Here is a 16,722-nt window from a genome sequence, read left to right on the forward strand (position 1 = left end):
TAAAGCTGATGTTTGAAAACATCAGCTTTATTTGAAACAGACTTCACTCTGCCAATTGGATTTTCACGAAATGTGAAGAAGAACCGGGCTTTCTCACTCGTGTGCTTTCGACGGATGAGGATAATTTCTCCAGAAACGTACACTGAGTTAGTCTTCCCAACGCGCACCACTGGAGTGATAGGAATTCCCACTGGCTGGCACAAACACGACACCTATACCACTGGTCGTTTAATGCGTGGTACGACATTCTTGATGGAAACATCGTCGGACCCGTATTTTTCGACAACACACTAACGGCGCAACGCTACGTCAACGACATCCCCGAGGGTCACGTGCACGACGTCTGTTGCAGCGTTCCACTTGCGCACTTTCAGTACGCCTGTTCAATACGATGGTGCTCATGCGCATAGTACTAGTAAGTCTCGAGCGTGGCACGACAAGCTTTTTCCTGGACAGTGGATTGGCCGGCACGGACCTGTAGCCTGGCCTGCAAGGTCGCCGGACATGACACCGCTAGACTTCGTGTGGGGCTACGTGAAAGATAGAGTGTGGCTCGGTCGCTGTGCCACGATGCACTCATCTAAGCCGTACGCCTTCGCTGCGCAGGTGTCTGCCCGTCTAATCATCCGGATACTCATCCTGGCCCTGGTTCCCGCCGCTTCTGATACCACGGCCCTCAGCGAACCACTTCGCTGCGAGTGGCCCGCCAGCCCTTGTCTGCTGTCTGCTACTACAGATAGCCCGGCAGCGCCACCGCTGCCGTGCCTCAACTGCCCCTGGATTCACGCACCGTCATCGACAACAACCGAGGAGCCATCTATAAAAGACCATCACCAACGCGCGGCACTCTGTGGGCTCGGTCGCTGTGCCACGATGCACTCATCTAAGCCGTACGCCTTCGCTGCGCAGGTGTCTGCCCGTCTAATCATCCGGATACTCATCCTGGCCCTGGTTCCCGCCGCTTCTGATGCCACGGCCCTCAGCGAACCACTTCGCTGCGAGTGGCCCGCCAGCCCTTGTCTGCTGTCTGCTACTACAGATAGCCCGGCAGCGCCACCGCTGCCGTGCCTCAACTGCCCCTGGATTCACGCACCGTCATCGACAACAACCGAGGAGCCATCTATAAAAGACCATCACCAACGCGCGGCACTCTGTGGGCTCGGTCGCTGTGCCACGATGCACTCATCTAAGCCGTACGCCTTCGCTGCGCAGGTCAGTAATCAGTATTGTCTTTTCACAAAAAAATCAAGTAACTACTGTCTCCTGCAGCTACCGAGCCCACAGTGCTGCCTTTCGATTGTTGTTGAATGTTATGATGTACTACGTACCTTGTTGCTGTTGGCTGGTGATATCGAGTCAAACCCAGGTCCCGACACTGTACTCGCAGAACTAAAGAAGCTGTCTACTGGTCAGTCACAACTACTCGCCGAGGTTCAAGGCCTTAGAAACCAACTAACAACTACTGAACAGGCTATATCTGACCTCAGTAAGAGATTATCCAACCTAGAAACTCGCTATCAAGACCTGGTAACACTACGCACCGACATGGATGCGATCTGCACTAACACCACCCAAACAGCCAAAGATATCAAAGGAATAGAAGCCCGCCTGGATGACGCCGAAAATCGCTCGCGACGAAACAATTTAATTTTCTATAATATCACAGATAACAATGCATCGGAAAACTACGCCCAATCTGAAGAAACTGTCCTGCGCCTCTGCCGTGATCACTTAGGTCTAACCATTGACCCAAAAGAAATTGAACGGGCTCACCGTCTTGGGCGCCATTCTTCTGGGCGCTCTCGCCCAATTATAGTCAAACTGACATTTTTTAAAACCAAACAGCTAATTCTTTCAAATGGCCGTAAGTTAAAAGGGGCTGATTACAGCGTCGGGGAGGATTTTTCACGCCCTGTCCGAGATGCGCGAAAGCATCTAGTTAGATTTGCCAAAACTAAAAACACAAAATTTTCCTTGCGCTACAAAACATTATTCATCGGTCCGAAACAGTACGCATTCGACGAATCATCGCAGACAGTAAAAGAAATCTCATAGCATACGGTTCATCGTCGTGTAACTAAACTTCCTGGTAGCAGCCCTCGTGGTAAACTTCATCATCTTCCAGCAACATACTTGTACTAACTGAAACGTGGCTAACAGATGACGTCACTGATACGGAAGTTCTTGCCAATCTACCTAATTTTAAAGTTTTCCGCAAGGACCGCAAGGGCTCCAGAGGAGGAGGTGTTCTCATTGCCACTAACCAACAATTGCCTTGTTCTGTTATTAATATCCAATCAGAACTTGAAATACTATGGGTAATCTGCCGTTCCGCACCTCAAACCGTCATACTAGGTGTCTGCTACAAACCCCCCTACAGCTATCCACAATTTTCTTATTACCTAAATGATAGCCTAAATCAACTTACTACTACACATCCCAACGCGCGCATTCTTCTTTATGGCGATTTTAACTTCCCGTCTATTGACTGGCAGAACTTCACACCAACAAGCAATGAAGAAATAACTAACTTCCTTGACGTCTGTCTAAATTTTAATCTCACCCAATTAGTAAAAGAACCTACACGCGTCGAACGTGATTCGTCAAACATCTTGGACCTTATACTAACTAATCACCCTGAAAGTTTAGCGAATCTTACTTATCTCCGCGAAGTTAGCGACCACAAAATTATACATGCTACTTTCACCTTCATCGCGGAATCGCGCCAAACGTTCCACAAAACAATTCGCCTTTATGACAAAGGCAATTACAATGAAATGAACAACCAATTGCTTGCTTTTTTTCCAGAATTCGAAAGAGATTTTTATGACCGATCAATTGAGGACAACTGGCTTACTTTTAAAACCAAGCTTGCCGAACTAACATCCAAATTCATTCCCACCATTACATTTCGTGCCAATCATAATAAACCATGGTTCACAAAGTCCTTAAAAATGCTCGAGAACAAGAAAAAACGACTTTTCCGTGCAGCAAAACTAAACCCAAGCGAATGCGCATGGAATAAATACTACGAGGCCGAGTCAACGTATTTGCGGTCCATTTCTAATGCCAAACATGGATTTTTTCATACTGACCTGCCGAAGATCCTAAGCAATAATCCCAGAAAGTTCTGGCAAGTCCTAAACCCTGATTATGCGCCTATCATCACACTTACCGACACGCATGGCGAGGAAGTGAGCGACGTTGAGTGTGCAAATATATTTAACACTGCATTTTCATCTGTCTTCACAAACGAAACTGATATGCCAACATTTGTCCCAACTTCCCAACCAAGATCGCTCATGCCACCAGTCACATTCGCTGCACACGGCATCACCGGTATCATTGAAAATATTAAGATGTCATCTTCTGCAGGTACTGACGAAATCACCAGCAAACTCTTAAAAAACATACGTCATGCTTCTTCAGAGTACTTATCATTACTGTTCACACAATCACTCTCCACAGGTAGCATACCCAGCGATTGGAAGGTGGGGAAGGTCGTTCCGGTCTTCAAATCAGGTAACAAAGAATCGCCCCTTAATTATCGCCCCATCTCTTTAACAAGTGTGCCATGCAAAATCATGGAACATGTAATCTATTCTTGCATAATGAACTTTCTCGACTCTATTAATTTCTTTCATCCTTCTCAACACGGCTTCCGTAAAAACCTATCTTGTGAAACGCAATTAGCTATTTTTGTCCATGACCTGCACATGGCCCTTGATTCTAACCTTCAAACTGACTCAATCTTCCTAGATTTCGCGAAAGCCTTCGACAAGGTTCCCCACGAGCGCTTGCTACTAAAACTTTCTTGGTTAAATTTGCATCATAACATACTGCAGTGGATAAAAGAATTTCTGGCAAACCGTACCCAATTTGTTCACGTTAATAATGAAACCTCTAGGTCTCTTGCAGTAACATCAGGCGTACCGCAGGGATCAGTCCTTGGTCCCCTTCTATTTTTAATATATATTAACGACCTACCAACACAGGTCTCCTGTAACATTCGCGTCTTTGCCGATGACTGTGTTATCTATCGCACAATCAGTAACCCCTCTGATCAACTAACTCTTCAAAGAGATTTAACTTGCGTCCAGGACTGGTGTAACCAATGGCTCATGGAACTAAACCCCGATAAATGCAAACTCATGTCATTTCATCGAAAACGTAATCCTCTCCTGTTCCCTTATACAATTTCGCGTCACGATAGCATTAACACAGTCTTACAAATACCTAGGCGTAACGTTGTCTAACGATCTAACCTGGAACGCGCATGTCACTAGAGTGATATCATCTGCTAACAGAAGCCTTGGTTTCCTAAAACGTCATCTACGTCTAGCGCCACCAAACCTAAGATTGCTTGCATACATGTCACTCGTACGCTCTAAGCTGGAATATGCCTCTGCCATCTGGAGCCCTAACCAAAAATATCTAACAAACTGTCTAGAATCAGTGCAGAATCGTGCCACAAGATTCATCCATTCATGCTATTCATATAATGTCAGTATATCATCGTTAAAAGCAGAATCCGGCTTAACAAGCCTGACTTGTCGGCGTCGTATCGCTACTATGTACTTATTTCATAGGTTTTTTTACAGCTCACTTCATCATCCACCCTACATCAGCCCTCCTGCACGCATTTCTCTCCGCATTGGTCATCCCTTTCAAGTCGCCCGTCCACGTACGCACACTACCACGTTTGCCACATCATTCTTCCCACGTTCAGCCTCGGACTGGAACGGCCTTCCACACGACATCGCCGCAATCACCTGCCCATCGACGTTTTTGAACTGTATAATTAACATATTTACCAGCGAGCAAACTTGTACCTAAACATCTTTCCCTTGTGTATATAATTTATTTTAATAGCTACCCACCCCTTATGTAATACCCCCAATCCTGGGGGCCTTTAAGGTAATAAAGTGAAGTGAAGTGAAGTGAGGTGAAACCACCACACCGGACGCCCTAAAGGCAAAGATAAGCAGAGTCTGCTGCGAGATTTCAACGTCCTTGGTCAAAGCTGCAACAGCACGAGTGTTGGAAAGAAGCAAGTATTGCATGCCGTCAGAGGGTCCCCTGCTTGAGCACGTGCTATAAGAGGCAGTGGAATATAGCCATTCAAAACTGGTGTAAAACGTGACTGTTAAACGCACCTTCATGATACGTCGCCCTATCCTTACATAAAAAAAGCTTGCCACAAAGACAGAAATAGGTAAAAAATTGCTTTGTTTTGCATCTTTTCCGGAGTTCAAGAGACAGAAAGGGTAAATGGCTAAACAAGTTGTACCTTTGGATGCTTCTTTGTGGGCGGCTGAGACGCCTTATGTGCTTTTGGTTATGTTTTATTGAAATAAACTCCTGAGTGGCTCTTTCCTGTTCTTCCGAGAGCTGCTTTCTTCTTTTTTCTTACTCTTTTGCGAGCTGTTTCTTAAACAATGGTTGAAACCCTTTTGCAGCTTTCATTAACGCGAAAGTCAAAGCTATACCGAGTGCGTCATGATCGAGCACAACAATCTTGCGTCCGCAGATGCTGACTTTTATCGCCGCACGCTATAGGTCGCGAAAACTCTCGTGCCATTCTGCATGACGAAGCCTTGTATGATGCGGCGACAAACGAATACAGGCGTATATCTTTCAAAGGTTGCTTGGAGGCGCTTGAGTAGCGGCGCGCGAGATATTTCACATTTCGCGTATTTCGCGGGCTTTTGTTTTTTACGACTGCCGCTACTATGCAGTCGGTACGATTTCTCTAGAGCTCTTGTTATTTTTAAAAAACTTGGTCTAGGTTTTCTGGGGCACCCGGTATACAAGCTGACGTAGCTACCTTCGCCGATGAGAGTGTTAAAAGAAAAATTAATTCAGTGAACCAGCGTATGGGCCTTTATGGTCTTTATAGAGTGGCCACGACCGTTCTAACGTGCCGTGAACCGCGTTGAACCAGTGGTGATCTCTAGACGACCGAAAAAGGGAACAAGTGAAGAGAAAAATAAGTAAAGAAAAGAACAATAGGAAGTAACAACAACTTCGAATGAGAATGTCAAAGTAACTTAATAAACGTTCGGTGAGTGCGCAGGCTTTAACCTTCATTCTCTTTAGCGTATGTTGAAGTGACTGTCATGAAACGTTTCTTGGTCCCGGCCAAGACAACCGCATTTCGATAGGGGCGGCTTGTTTCGACCGCGTGACGTCTGTACGAAAGCCCTTGAATAGTAACAACTTCTGCACTGCATGCTTTGTCGGATGCCATGGCAAATGAAACCCGACGCACAGAAATTCCTTGTATTCTATGAAGTCTCGGACTCTGTTCTTTTTATTGACGGGTTTGAAGGTGACCCATGATGTCTGCTAAAGAGACCTGCGTTGCAAAAAGCTAGCGTCATCGCTACCTTTTTCCGCAGCCGATAAGAATAAGCTCGGCGTGCTATGACACTATAACGACACGGACACGCAGTCGGTGATCCTGTGGCGGCCATCATGGATCACCTTGCGCGCCACCTATACTCCGTGCACATTGCGCACAAAGGTGTCTACGAGGCCCACCGAACACAAATGCGTAATCATCGCCCATATACACGCTTCTGATGGCGCCAACTGTCATGTTTTCGAGAATATGTGGTCTGGTCTAGAACTGGTGGTACCGTTTTTCCTTGCAAACAAGGACGACAAAACGTGGCGATGCTTGGCTTGCTACGGCCAAGACAATCGGATTTCGATGGGGGCGGCTTGCTTCGACCGCGTGACGTCTGTACAAGCGGTCTTTGAATAGTAACAACTTCTGCACTGCATGCTTTGTCGGATGCCATGGCAAATGAAACACGGCGCACAGAAATTCCTTGTATTCTATGAAGTCACGGACTCTGTTCTTTTTATTGACGGGTTTGAAGGTGACCCATGATGTCTGCTAAAGACACCTGCGTTGCAAAAAGCTAGCGTCATCGCTACCTTTTTCCGCAGCCGATAAGAATAGCGTGCTACGACACTATAACGACACGGACGCGCAGTCGGTGATCCTGTGCCGGCCATCATGGATCACCTTGCGCGCCACCTATACTCCGTGCACATTGCGCACAAAGGCGTCTACGAGACCCACCGAACACAAATCGCCCATATACACGCTTCTGATGGCGCCAACTGTCATGTTTTCGAGAATATGTGGTCTCGTCTAGAATTGGTGGTACCGTTTTCCTTGCAAACAAGGACGACAAAACGTGGCGATGGTTGGCTTGCTACGGCCAAGACAATCGCATTTCGATGGGGGCGGCTTGCTTCGACCGCGTGACATCTGTACAAACGGTATTTGAATAGTAACAACTTCAGCGCTGCATGCTTTGTCGGAGGCCGTGACAAATGAAACCCCGCGTACAGAAATTCCTTGTATTCTATGAAGTCACGGACTCTTCTTTGTTCTTTTTATTGACGGGTTTGAAGGTAACCCATGATGTCTGCTAAAGACACCTGCGTTGCAAAAAGCTAGCGTCATCGCTACCTTTTTCCGCAGCCGATGAGAATAAGCTCGGCGTGCTACGACACTATAACGACACGGACACGCAGTCGGTGATCCTGTGCCGGCCATCATGGATCACCTTGCGCGCCACCTATACTCCGTACGCATTGTGCACAAAGGCGTCTACGAGACCCACCGAACACAAATGCGTAATCGTCGCCCATATACACGCTTCTGATGGCGCCAACTGTCATGTTTTCGAGAATATCTGCTCTCATCTAGAATTGGTGGAACCATTTTTCCTTGCAAACAAAGACGACAAAACGTGGCGATGGCTGGCTTGCTACGGCAGCTGGAGCATCGGTCGAAGTGAAACAGGCGTGCTGTTTGCATGCCCGCGTAAACAAACAAATACGGCCGTGCTGCGTACACAAATTTCACTACTCAGCCAACTGACAATCACGAATTTTCGTTTCTTCGCCCAAGCAAGCGTTTACGGGATGCGCGATGCCGTACTTCTCTTCGACCTCGCCAACGTCAACACAGCAATCGCACGCAGTTTTGAAAAGAATGCCACTTTTAGCAGCGACCGCAGCTTCTGCATCTGGTAGAGAGCGAACGTTTTTATGTAATGGGCGTAGAGTAGTAGAGGAAAGGTACCTGTGCAAGGCGGAGGTCCGAAAAAACGAAAGAAAAAGCGTCGCGATGGCAGTTGAACAGCCTTATGGCAACATGTGGAAACGTCGTCCGCAAATCAAGCTTTTGAGTATATCAGTGGTAGCGTGTCTGCGTCACACACGTTAACGGTGGGTTCGACTGCCAATGTTAATATTTCTGCATTTTCTATGTTGAATGCCATAAATGTTATAAATATTCCATTTCACTACATTCTTTCGAACTGGACGTGCTGGAACCAGCTCCAGTTCAGCAATGGAGGTGGCAGCGCTCGCTTTTTCCGCCGACCGCTGCAAATAACCCTTACGAGCGTAATATAGAGACAATTGTAAAGTACGTATTAGCTATTTACCTGTAATGAGGCTATTACGAAACCAAAATAACACCGCAAACAGCTACTTCATTGGAAGTGTGTACATTTATATAGGCTCGCCGCAACGCGGCCAATCGCGTTGCTGCGAAGGTGTGTTAGCACACCCTCGCCGCTGACAAACCTTCGCTCGTTGAAAAGAAAAGTGGAAACGTGCCTGAAAGTGATCATTCGTGAATACAGCCCCTGTGAAACGCTCTCGTGGATAGTTTATGTGAGCGTGGGCGTATGTATGAATTCCTCCATTGCGAGTGGCTCCCTTCCACAGCTTGTGCAAAGGAACCAATCGCGGTCGAGGAATTCTATCCTGGTTGGGCTCGACTGTGATCGAGAGTGCCCCGTGTGACTAGGGTATAAGTTAGTAGACGAGAGAAACTGTCATCCACATAACTCAATTGGCACAGCAATTCATATGATGTGTTATGTGCAGGGATTCCATCGGGGATCCCGAATATGAACAACATGAAATAATTGCTGTTTGAATTTGAAACTACAATTTTTGTATGCCTAGTTTGCCTTCGGCGATCACCGGTTATTTTTGTAACTCCCTTTCGTACCCTTTCTGTACCCATACCCGTCTCGTCTCTTAACCATCTGTAGCCCTTAAAAAGCTTGCCAAGATCAAGTGGAATGCTTAATTATATATATAATGGTGTCACTGTACTTTTTGTAAAAGTGTTTAACTTCAGCAGCCACAGAAACAACCAGGCGCCAAATGATAGCTAATGTTCACATGCACATTATCTAGAAAGGTCGGTGCCAGCGTTAACTGATACAGTTAAGGCGTTGGGAATCTTGTAAAGCGGATCTGCACCAAGATTTTTTAAGGATCCGTCTCTTTCGCAGTTGTCTTCACCCTTAATTCGTGGCTTACGTGCTACAGGTTTCGGTTACTTAGCGTAGTAGATAAGAAAACAATCCACGGGAAAGTTTTGTTACACAGTACAGTCCCTGTGCATTTCACTTGAAGTACTGCGGTTGCAATCATTGCTCCTTATTACTTTAGCCTCTTGTACAGGAGTTGGACAAGGCTTTAAGTGCTAACTTTTTTTCAGAAAGCCACCAAACTTTTCCTAACTTTCTTTATGGCTGATTCACGGTGATCACGTTTTATTATCATTATGAGCAGTTAATTTGAGTTTTCTGCAGTTCCTTACTATGATTTCTTACTTCGTGTTTTTCAGGTTTTACCTAGGCAAGGTAACAGAAACAGTCTATATGAAACCTGGTATTTATTGAAACAGAAGTCGAACATGCTCTTGTCCTTAATGGGACGTGTCCTTGCCGGGTTCAGCTAGGGAAAGAAATCGCAGAAGCACCGGCAGCAAAGCGTTTTAGTCGAGTCATGTCCATGCGAGAGAGAAAGAGCCTCTGCATCTTCCTCACAATCGTCAGTACTAAGCTGAAGCTCGGAACATGACTCACTAGAATTTTCAATATCTTATTTTTTCTCGAGGTGAAGAAATGTCCAGCAAAAATAAAATTCTGGCATTGTGAAAGACGGCCGTTGCCGCTGAAACCGCCTCACTATGCACCACCATTTGTAAAACTTAGAGGAGGCAGACTTTTGTTGCGTTTTTTTTTGCCATCCGCGCTCTCAAACTATATATTGCAGCTACCTCCCCCACCCCTCTTAATCTAGTTCTTGCATGCCATCTACCCTTGGATATTTTGCAGACATCCCACGAGAAACAAAGCAGCACCATAGGATATAATAGGTATTGATGCTCCCTTATGACTCCTATTCACACTTCTCGCAGACCACTTTGTTCTAGAGAAACGAGATGGCGCTTTCGGAGGCGCACCACACGTTGCCTCACCGACAGTGCACGAATACGAAAAAACTAACGCTTCCACCTTGCTTCTGTGGGACGAGCCGTCGAAAACGCAACTGAGTTTTCACTAACGCACTCTGTTACAATCCTGATGGATGGAGTCATGTAGACTGAAGACTGTGCAATAGTTGGCTGGAAAAATAGGTACTGTCATATTAAGGAATGGAATGAACCTATGTGGCCAAGTTCGCGGAGCTCTGCTGCAACTGTCCGTAGGTGTTATTGGCACTTGCAGATGTACGGCTTTCCTCGAGGATACATAAATTTGGTCATCCGCCAGCGTCGTATCGAGAGCCTTCAAAAAAACTGCTTCAGCTCTCGAACATCAGCGAGAGTGAGCACCACTCGTTAAACAATGACAAAGGGAATAGCGCTGCTGTCTGTCACAGTAAGTTTCGCACACACTATCAACGCACATCTATCCCAACTGGCATAGAAACTTACGCGCACTCTATGGCCAACGTGTGAATGAGTGAATCGGCGCACACTTGAATAAATGTGCACCATACACGTACAATAAAGGACGGACTACACTGATAGCGCACGAATGGCCGAAGCTGAATGTTTCGTGACGGTCCACAAGAGTAAGCGTGTTGTAGCGACAATACATCTTTGTTACAAGGCATTACAAGGCACAAAAAAAGCTACGTTTCAAGCCTTACGCGCAGCAAGAACAAATCTATCGGAAGTGAGCACACCCGTGAGCAAGTATGCAGAAAATACTCAAATAGGGAACGCACCAAAGAAGACAGAAATGTGAGAAGCCACTGGTTCAAGGTGTTTGCCAAATAAAGTATCAAGAGCAAAACACGCTAATCCTGACTCAATTCATGAGTGGAATGCTTGGATACTTTGGAATACACGTGTAGCCTCGCTTTTAGAACAAGCACAATATGTGCTGCTTTCGCCGTTTGGACATTGCTTAACCAGCTCCAAGCGCGTTTCCATTTTCTCTGAAGGTGTGGCCAAAGCTTGGTTTCATCCACCAAGTCACCATGTACGATATCTCCCAAAGCATATGTTCGTTAAGCTGCACCAGCATCATACACACCTATTGTAAAAGCGGAGGCAATGGAGGCAGTTGAGGCAAGCAACGGACGCGTGGCCACGTGATTAAACATGGCAGCGCACACGGGATTGCCACGAAAAGGGCCTCTATTTTATTACCTTCGGCTGTTCTCCAAGGTTTACTTATCTTAAATCACCAGAATACTTACAATACGCACTATAATGCCAACTGGGTAAAAGAAGCAATACTTGTTCTCTCTTTTTTGTACCACTAAACCAGAAACAAGGAAAGATAGGGAAGACGCCTGCTCTGCTACCCCACTTGGGGAAGAGGGGATGAATGATTAAACCGTCCTAAAGATTGTGCCTTATTTTAGCATGATCAAGGGGAGGGGCATGGCCCACCATTTGTGCAGGCCTACGTGCACAGTGCCACAACATTCCGCGAAACGTTCTCAACCTCTGAAGCTACGAAGTCGTCGCCGTCATCGTCATCATCATCATCATCATCATCATCATCATCATCATCATCATCATCATCTTGCCTATGCCCACTGCAGGGCAAAGGCCTCTCCCATACGTCTCCAACTACCCCGGTCATGTGCTAATTGTGGCCATGTTGTCCCTGCAAATTTCTTAATCTCATCCGCCCATCTAACTTTCTGCCACCCCTTGCTACGCTATCCTTCTCTTGGAATCCAGTCCGTAACCCTTAATGACCATCGGTTATCTTCCCTCCTCATTAAATGCCCTGCCCATTCCCCTTTCTTTTTCTTGATTTCAACTAAGATATCATTAACGTACGTTTGTTCCCTCTCCAAATCTGCTCTTTTCTTATCCCTTAATGTTACACCCATCATTCTTCTTTCCATAGCTCGTTGCGGCGTCCTCAATTTAAGTAGAACCCTTTTCGTATTCCTCCAGGTTTCTGCCCCGTAGGTCAGTACTGGTAAGGCACAGCTGTTATACACTTTTCTTTTGAGGGATAATGGTAACCTGCTGTTCATGATCTGAGAATGCCTGTCAAATGCACCCCAGCGCCTATTCTTATTCTTCTGATTATTTCAGTCTAATGATCCGGATCCGTGGTCACTATCTGCCCTAAGTAGATGAGGCTCAACCCTAAACCCCCGTAAGTATACATATGTGGTTGACACTGGCATCACCAATGTCAACAGCAGGCAAAAGTGTGAATGCGGCAGTATTTTTAACTATATGATAGTATCCTTATCAGCCTATATTAAGCCCACTGCAGGACAACTATCTCTGCCAGGTATATCGAATTATATCTGGCGTGCGTCAACACTGGTGATTTCGTGCCTGCAATGCCCCTGATCGTAGATCTCATTCCAATCTTCTGCTGCCCTCAATTGCATTTCTCTGCCCTTGGTAACCACTCGGTTAAACCACTGAAGAGGCCACCACCTATATCCACTGTACCCATCATGTGACCTGCCCGGCTCCAATTGTCCTCTTCTCACGTGGAATATCATCTACTGACATCAATCTCAAATCCACATAGCTCTTTTTTATGTCAGACTTATAGCTGCCATCGTCTGTTCTACTACTCATTGTGCAAGCCCTCGCCTTCATTTGTCACCCTGCAAGTATATAACAGGTAACTGTTGGCACAATACAGTGATATTTGTTTTCACGAACTATTCGAAAGCTGTAATTCAAGGCTTGAATGCGTCAAGTAAATGTACCCCTACCATTATTTAGGTGGACTTGTTGCATTTGGTTCTGCAATATAACTTGTGAATTGCCAAAAATGTTCTACGCTTGAACTGAAGGCTATCACACTTCCCAATCCGTAGCGTTTGCGCATAAAATGACTTGCTGCAGCAGTGAACGCTGCGGTTTTTGGCATCGTTATCATGCAGGTGACAAAAATGATAGTACATGTCTCTTTATTTGCATCTAACTAATGCCTGGAAGTCGCACAATAGTTCATGCACACACACTTGTACGCCTTAAAGGGGCCCTGAAACACTTTTCTAACTAATCATAGTATGACCTCACTATTGGAGGATGTATACTTGGGGAAGTTTTGTCCCACGAGGTAGACGCTAACGACCACTTCTCCGAAATAGATTGTAAAGAATTATAGCCACATGACCTCGTTTCCTCATGAACTAGCAACAGAAGAACGGATCGACGCCGGAGATAGAGCCAGTGAATTTTTGAATGTGCAGTAAATATTCGACCCATACTTCATCCTCAAGTTCCTGACACTCGCGTTTTCGCGATTCGAAGCAGTGAGCACTGCGTTGCAGAAAGTGGCGCTGTGATTTGATCAAGCAGAAAATATGGTCAAGGCCGTCAAGGAGAGTCTTAGCGGAATCGGAAGGGATGATTTTACCATTTTGGAAATATAAAAAGGCAGAGGCGCGAGAATTGGAACTTAATATCTTTGAGAAGAAGCTCCTGTGCCAAGGCAAATGAATTTAATATAGCGATCCTTGATATATTGTCTTTGGGAGCCTCTTCTCTGGGACGTTGTCATAGGAATATTGGTGCAGCTTTTGTGGGATATACCTCTAATTGAATCAGGACGATTTCCTTGTTAAATTCCTAATTCCTTTAGCCATTCAAAATTCCTCTTTTTCTTAAATCACTCTATTCTTGGCCAGTCCTCTCGAAGGAAAGCAAATCAAGCAAAGGCAAAGGAAGACTCCACGGCGATACGATGGCTGATCTGTACCTCACGTATTTTCTTGGGCCGAGGACATGTACAGCCAATGGTTCAACGACGTGTTGGACACACTAGATTCCTCGCTAGACGACAAGTGTCCGCTAAAAATGCGGCAGCACGTGATACTAATTGAGCAGCATTTGACTGGGAATGGTGACAGCACGTGCCACCAACCAAAAGGTTTACGGACCACGCGGTATCAGAAAACGTCCAATTTCCGAACAGTCCGCAATAGTATTCAGTAAAACCGAGCATCACAATGCCGTTCTCATGTACTGGTAGAAGCTGTAAATACGAATACTAGTCTGCGTTGTGAGGCTGCTCGGAAATTGGACGTTTTCTGAGATCCCGTCGTCCGTAAACTTTTTTTGGTTGAAAGTATTTGTTGAAGTTCTTCGGGCTTGATCTTGAACTTCAACGGCTCAACGTTTACCGTAGTATGCTCGTAGATGTAACAAGGCATCTCAGCACACCCTTGAAAACGTTTCACAATGTCGTAGAAATGATTTCGGGCTATAACTGTGAGTAGCTGCGAGAGCTTTTGCCCGAGGTTGCTAAGGTTGTCAAAATTGCTTAGACTATCCTAGTGACGTCATGGACACCTGCGAGATCGTTTCCATGCCTCCGTCGCGACAAATCGTATCTGAGGTCAACAATGGGAGAATCGCAGTTAAATCGCATAGCCGTTCTCCATGGACACAAAGAGTTCAGCCGCAAAGCAAATCTCTGCGACGTCATAGACGACTTTATTCAGAGATCAACTGTTCGTAGAAGCACGTTCTCAATTCTGCGGTAGCCTTTGGATAAAAGAACAGTGAACTTCATCACAGTATAATGTGCCTGCTTTATTCAAGCTGTCACAGCTCCTGACCTTGAGGCACCTCCTCCCATAAAACCTGTGTTTTGCCGCTTCGTTATTTAAACCTCTACCCTTTGAGTTTTGTTCTTGTCTTTTAGTTTTTTATCGAGTCGGTACTTCGATGACATTTTTGAATGGCGGAGAGCTTAAGACCTGTCTTTAGAATTTATATTGTTAGCTTATTGTGGAAATACCGTTCTGCCTGGGCTACAAGAAAGTAGAAAGAACCATATAAACAAGCTCATGTAGCTGCCCTCGTTGATGAAAAAAAATCACTTGGTGATCCAGCGTATGTGTCCTAATGGTCTTTATACACTTGCCACTAACGTGCCATTAACGAAGCAGAAAGAGTGGTGATGTCTAGGTGACCCCCCCCAAAAAAAAGAATAAGAAATAAGTTTCTTAGGCTCGAATAGTTCAAAAACCCTTTTTAATTTTTCGATTGGTAGCTTATTCTGGAAATGTTTGTATTGTCCAGTGGTTCTTACAAACGAAGGGTTTGTAATAAGTTTTTAATATTGGAACTTTTAACTTACTGAGGGAATTTTCGTATTGCCCACTGTTTTCTCCCACTTTTTCAGTTTCCGTTTTCAATCACTTATTTAGTAGTAGATGGAAAACTGTGCAGCCATTCTTTTTAAAATATTCCCTAGGCTTTAGATACAAATAATGCTCATGTTTGCATAGATTGCCTCTCCACTGTGTACATCTCTTGACAAGGAGCATGCAAGGGGGGGGGGGTGAGGACGAAAAAAGAAATGGTAGGCGATCCTAATCTTTGACTTAAGTGTCTCTTAGTTGCACTCGCACGTCGGCGTTGGTGTTCCTTCGGTTAACTTTAGGCGAACGCAACGCATGAACCGAACTCGCAGGCAGCAGTTTTTCATTGATTAGCCGGTTATGATTAGCCGGTTATTATGAAGCTGGGACGCAATATTCATAAATCTTTCCAAAGCTTTCGATACCGAACTTCACTCAAAACTACTGTCCAAGCTAAATGCCGTTCTTAACAACCCTCAATTAGTGAATTGGATAGAAAGTTTTTTGTCTCACCGCTCTCAATTCGTAAGCTTTAACTCCATGAATTCTTCGCTGGTGGATGTGTCATCAGGCGTCCCTCAAGGCTCGGTCCTCGGACCTCTACTTTTCTTACTATATATTAATGATTTGCCACACGAGATATCATTTAAAATTCGAATGTAAGATGACTGCGTATTGTATGACATCATTTCATCTCCCTCTGAGCATGTTCGCCTTAGTGAATCATTCGTCAGATTTTCTAAATGGTGTGAAACATGGCAAATGAATATTAACTTCCGTAAGACTGTCGTTATGTCCTTCTCTAATAAAGCTAACCCGTTCCTTTTCACCTACGGATTTAATGATAATTTAATTCAACGCGTTTCTGAATATAAATATTTTGGTCTCACGTTCACCACTAACCTGTCCTGGTCAAAGCACATTGATTCCATTACGACTAAAGTTCTACAAAAACTCGGTTATTTACGTCGTACTCTGTCTAATTCTCCGCGCGACACTAAATTACTGTTATATAACACTATTGTTCGCCCTATACTTGAGTATGGTAGTATCGTTTGGAATCCTTACAAGGAGTACGAAATAGACAGAGTTGAGGCCATACAAAGGAAAGCCATTAGATTTGTCTACCGACGTTATGACCACCAGTTCTCACCATCGTCAGTCATGTCTTCACTCAACCTGACATCTCTCGCCGAACAGCGACACGTTAATTCTTTAACATTTTTTCATGGCATTATTCACTCATCTTGTCGCCTCTCCAGTAATGAATATATCACCTTTGCCAAAATCTCT

The 16,722-nt window shown here is 45.1% G+C and overlaps 1 protein-coding gene across 1 annotated transcript; it reads left to right on the forward strand.

Annotated features, from left to right (window-relative positions):
- Window positions 1-504: 504 nt before the first annotated feature.
- Window positions 505-2,095, forward strand: LOC126534462 (uncharacterized). The gene has a single exon (XM_050181736.2). It carries the CDS (start codon window positions 505-507, stop codon window positions 2,053-2,055), a length of 1,551 nt encoding a protein of 516 aa, XP_050037693.1. The 3' UTR covers window positions 2,056-2,095.
- The last annotated feature ends 14,627 nt before the right edge of the window (window positions 2,096-16,722 follow it).

Source organism: Dermacentor andersoni, chromosome 7 (genome assembly GCF_023375885.2).
Source record: "Dermacentor andersoni chromosome 7, qqDerAnde1_hic_scaffold, whole genome shotgun sequence".
NCBI classification, from domain to species: Eukaryota; Metazoa; Arthropoda; class Arachnida; order Ixodida; family Ixodidae; genus Dermacentor; species Dermacentor andersoni.

Coding starts and splice junctions, on each gene's coding strand:
- LOC126534462 (XM_050181736.2), top strand. CDS start 505: ATGACACCGCTAGACTTCGTGTGGGGCTACGTGAAAGATAGAGTGTGG.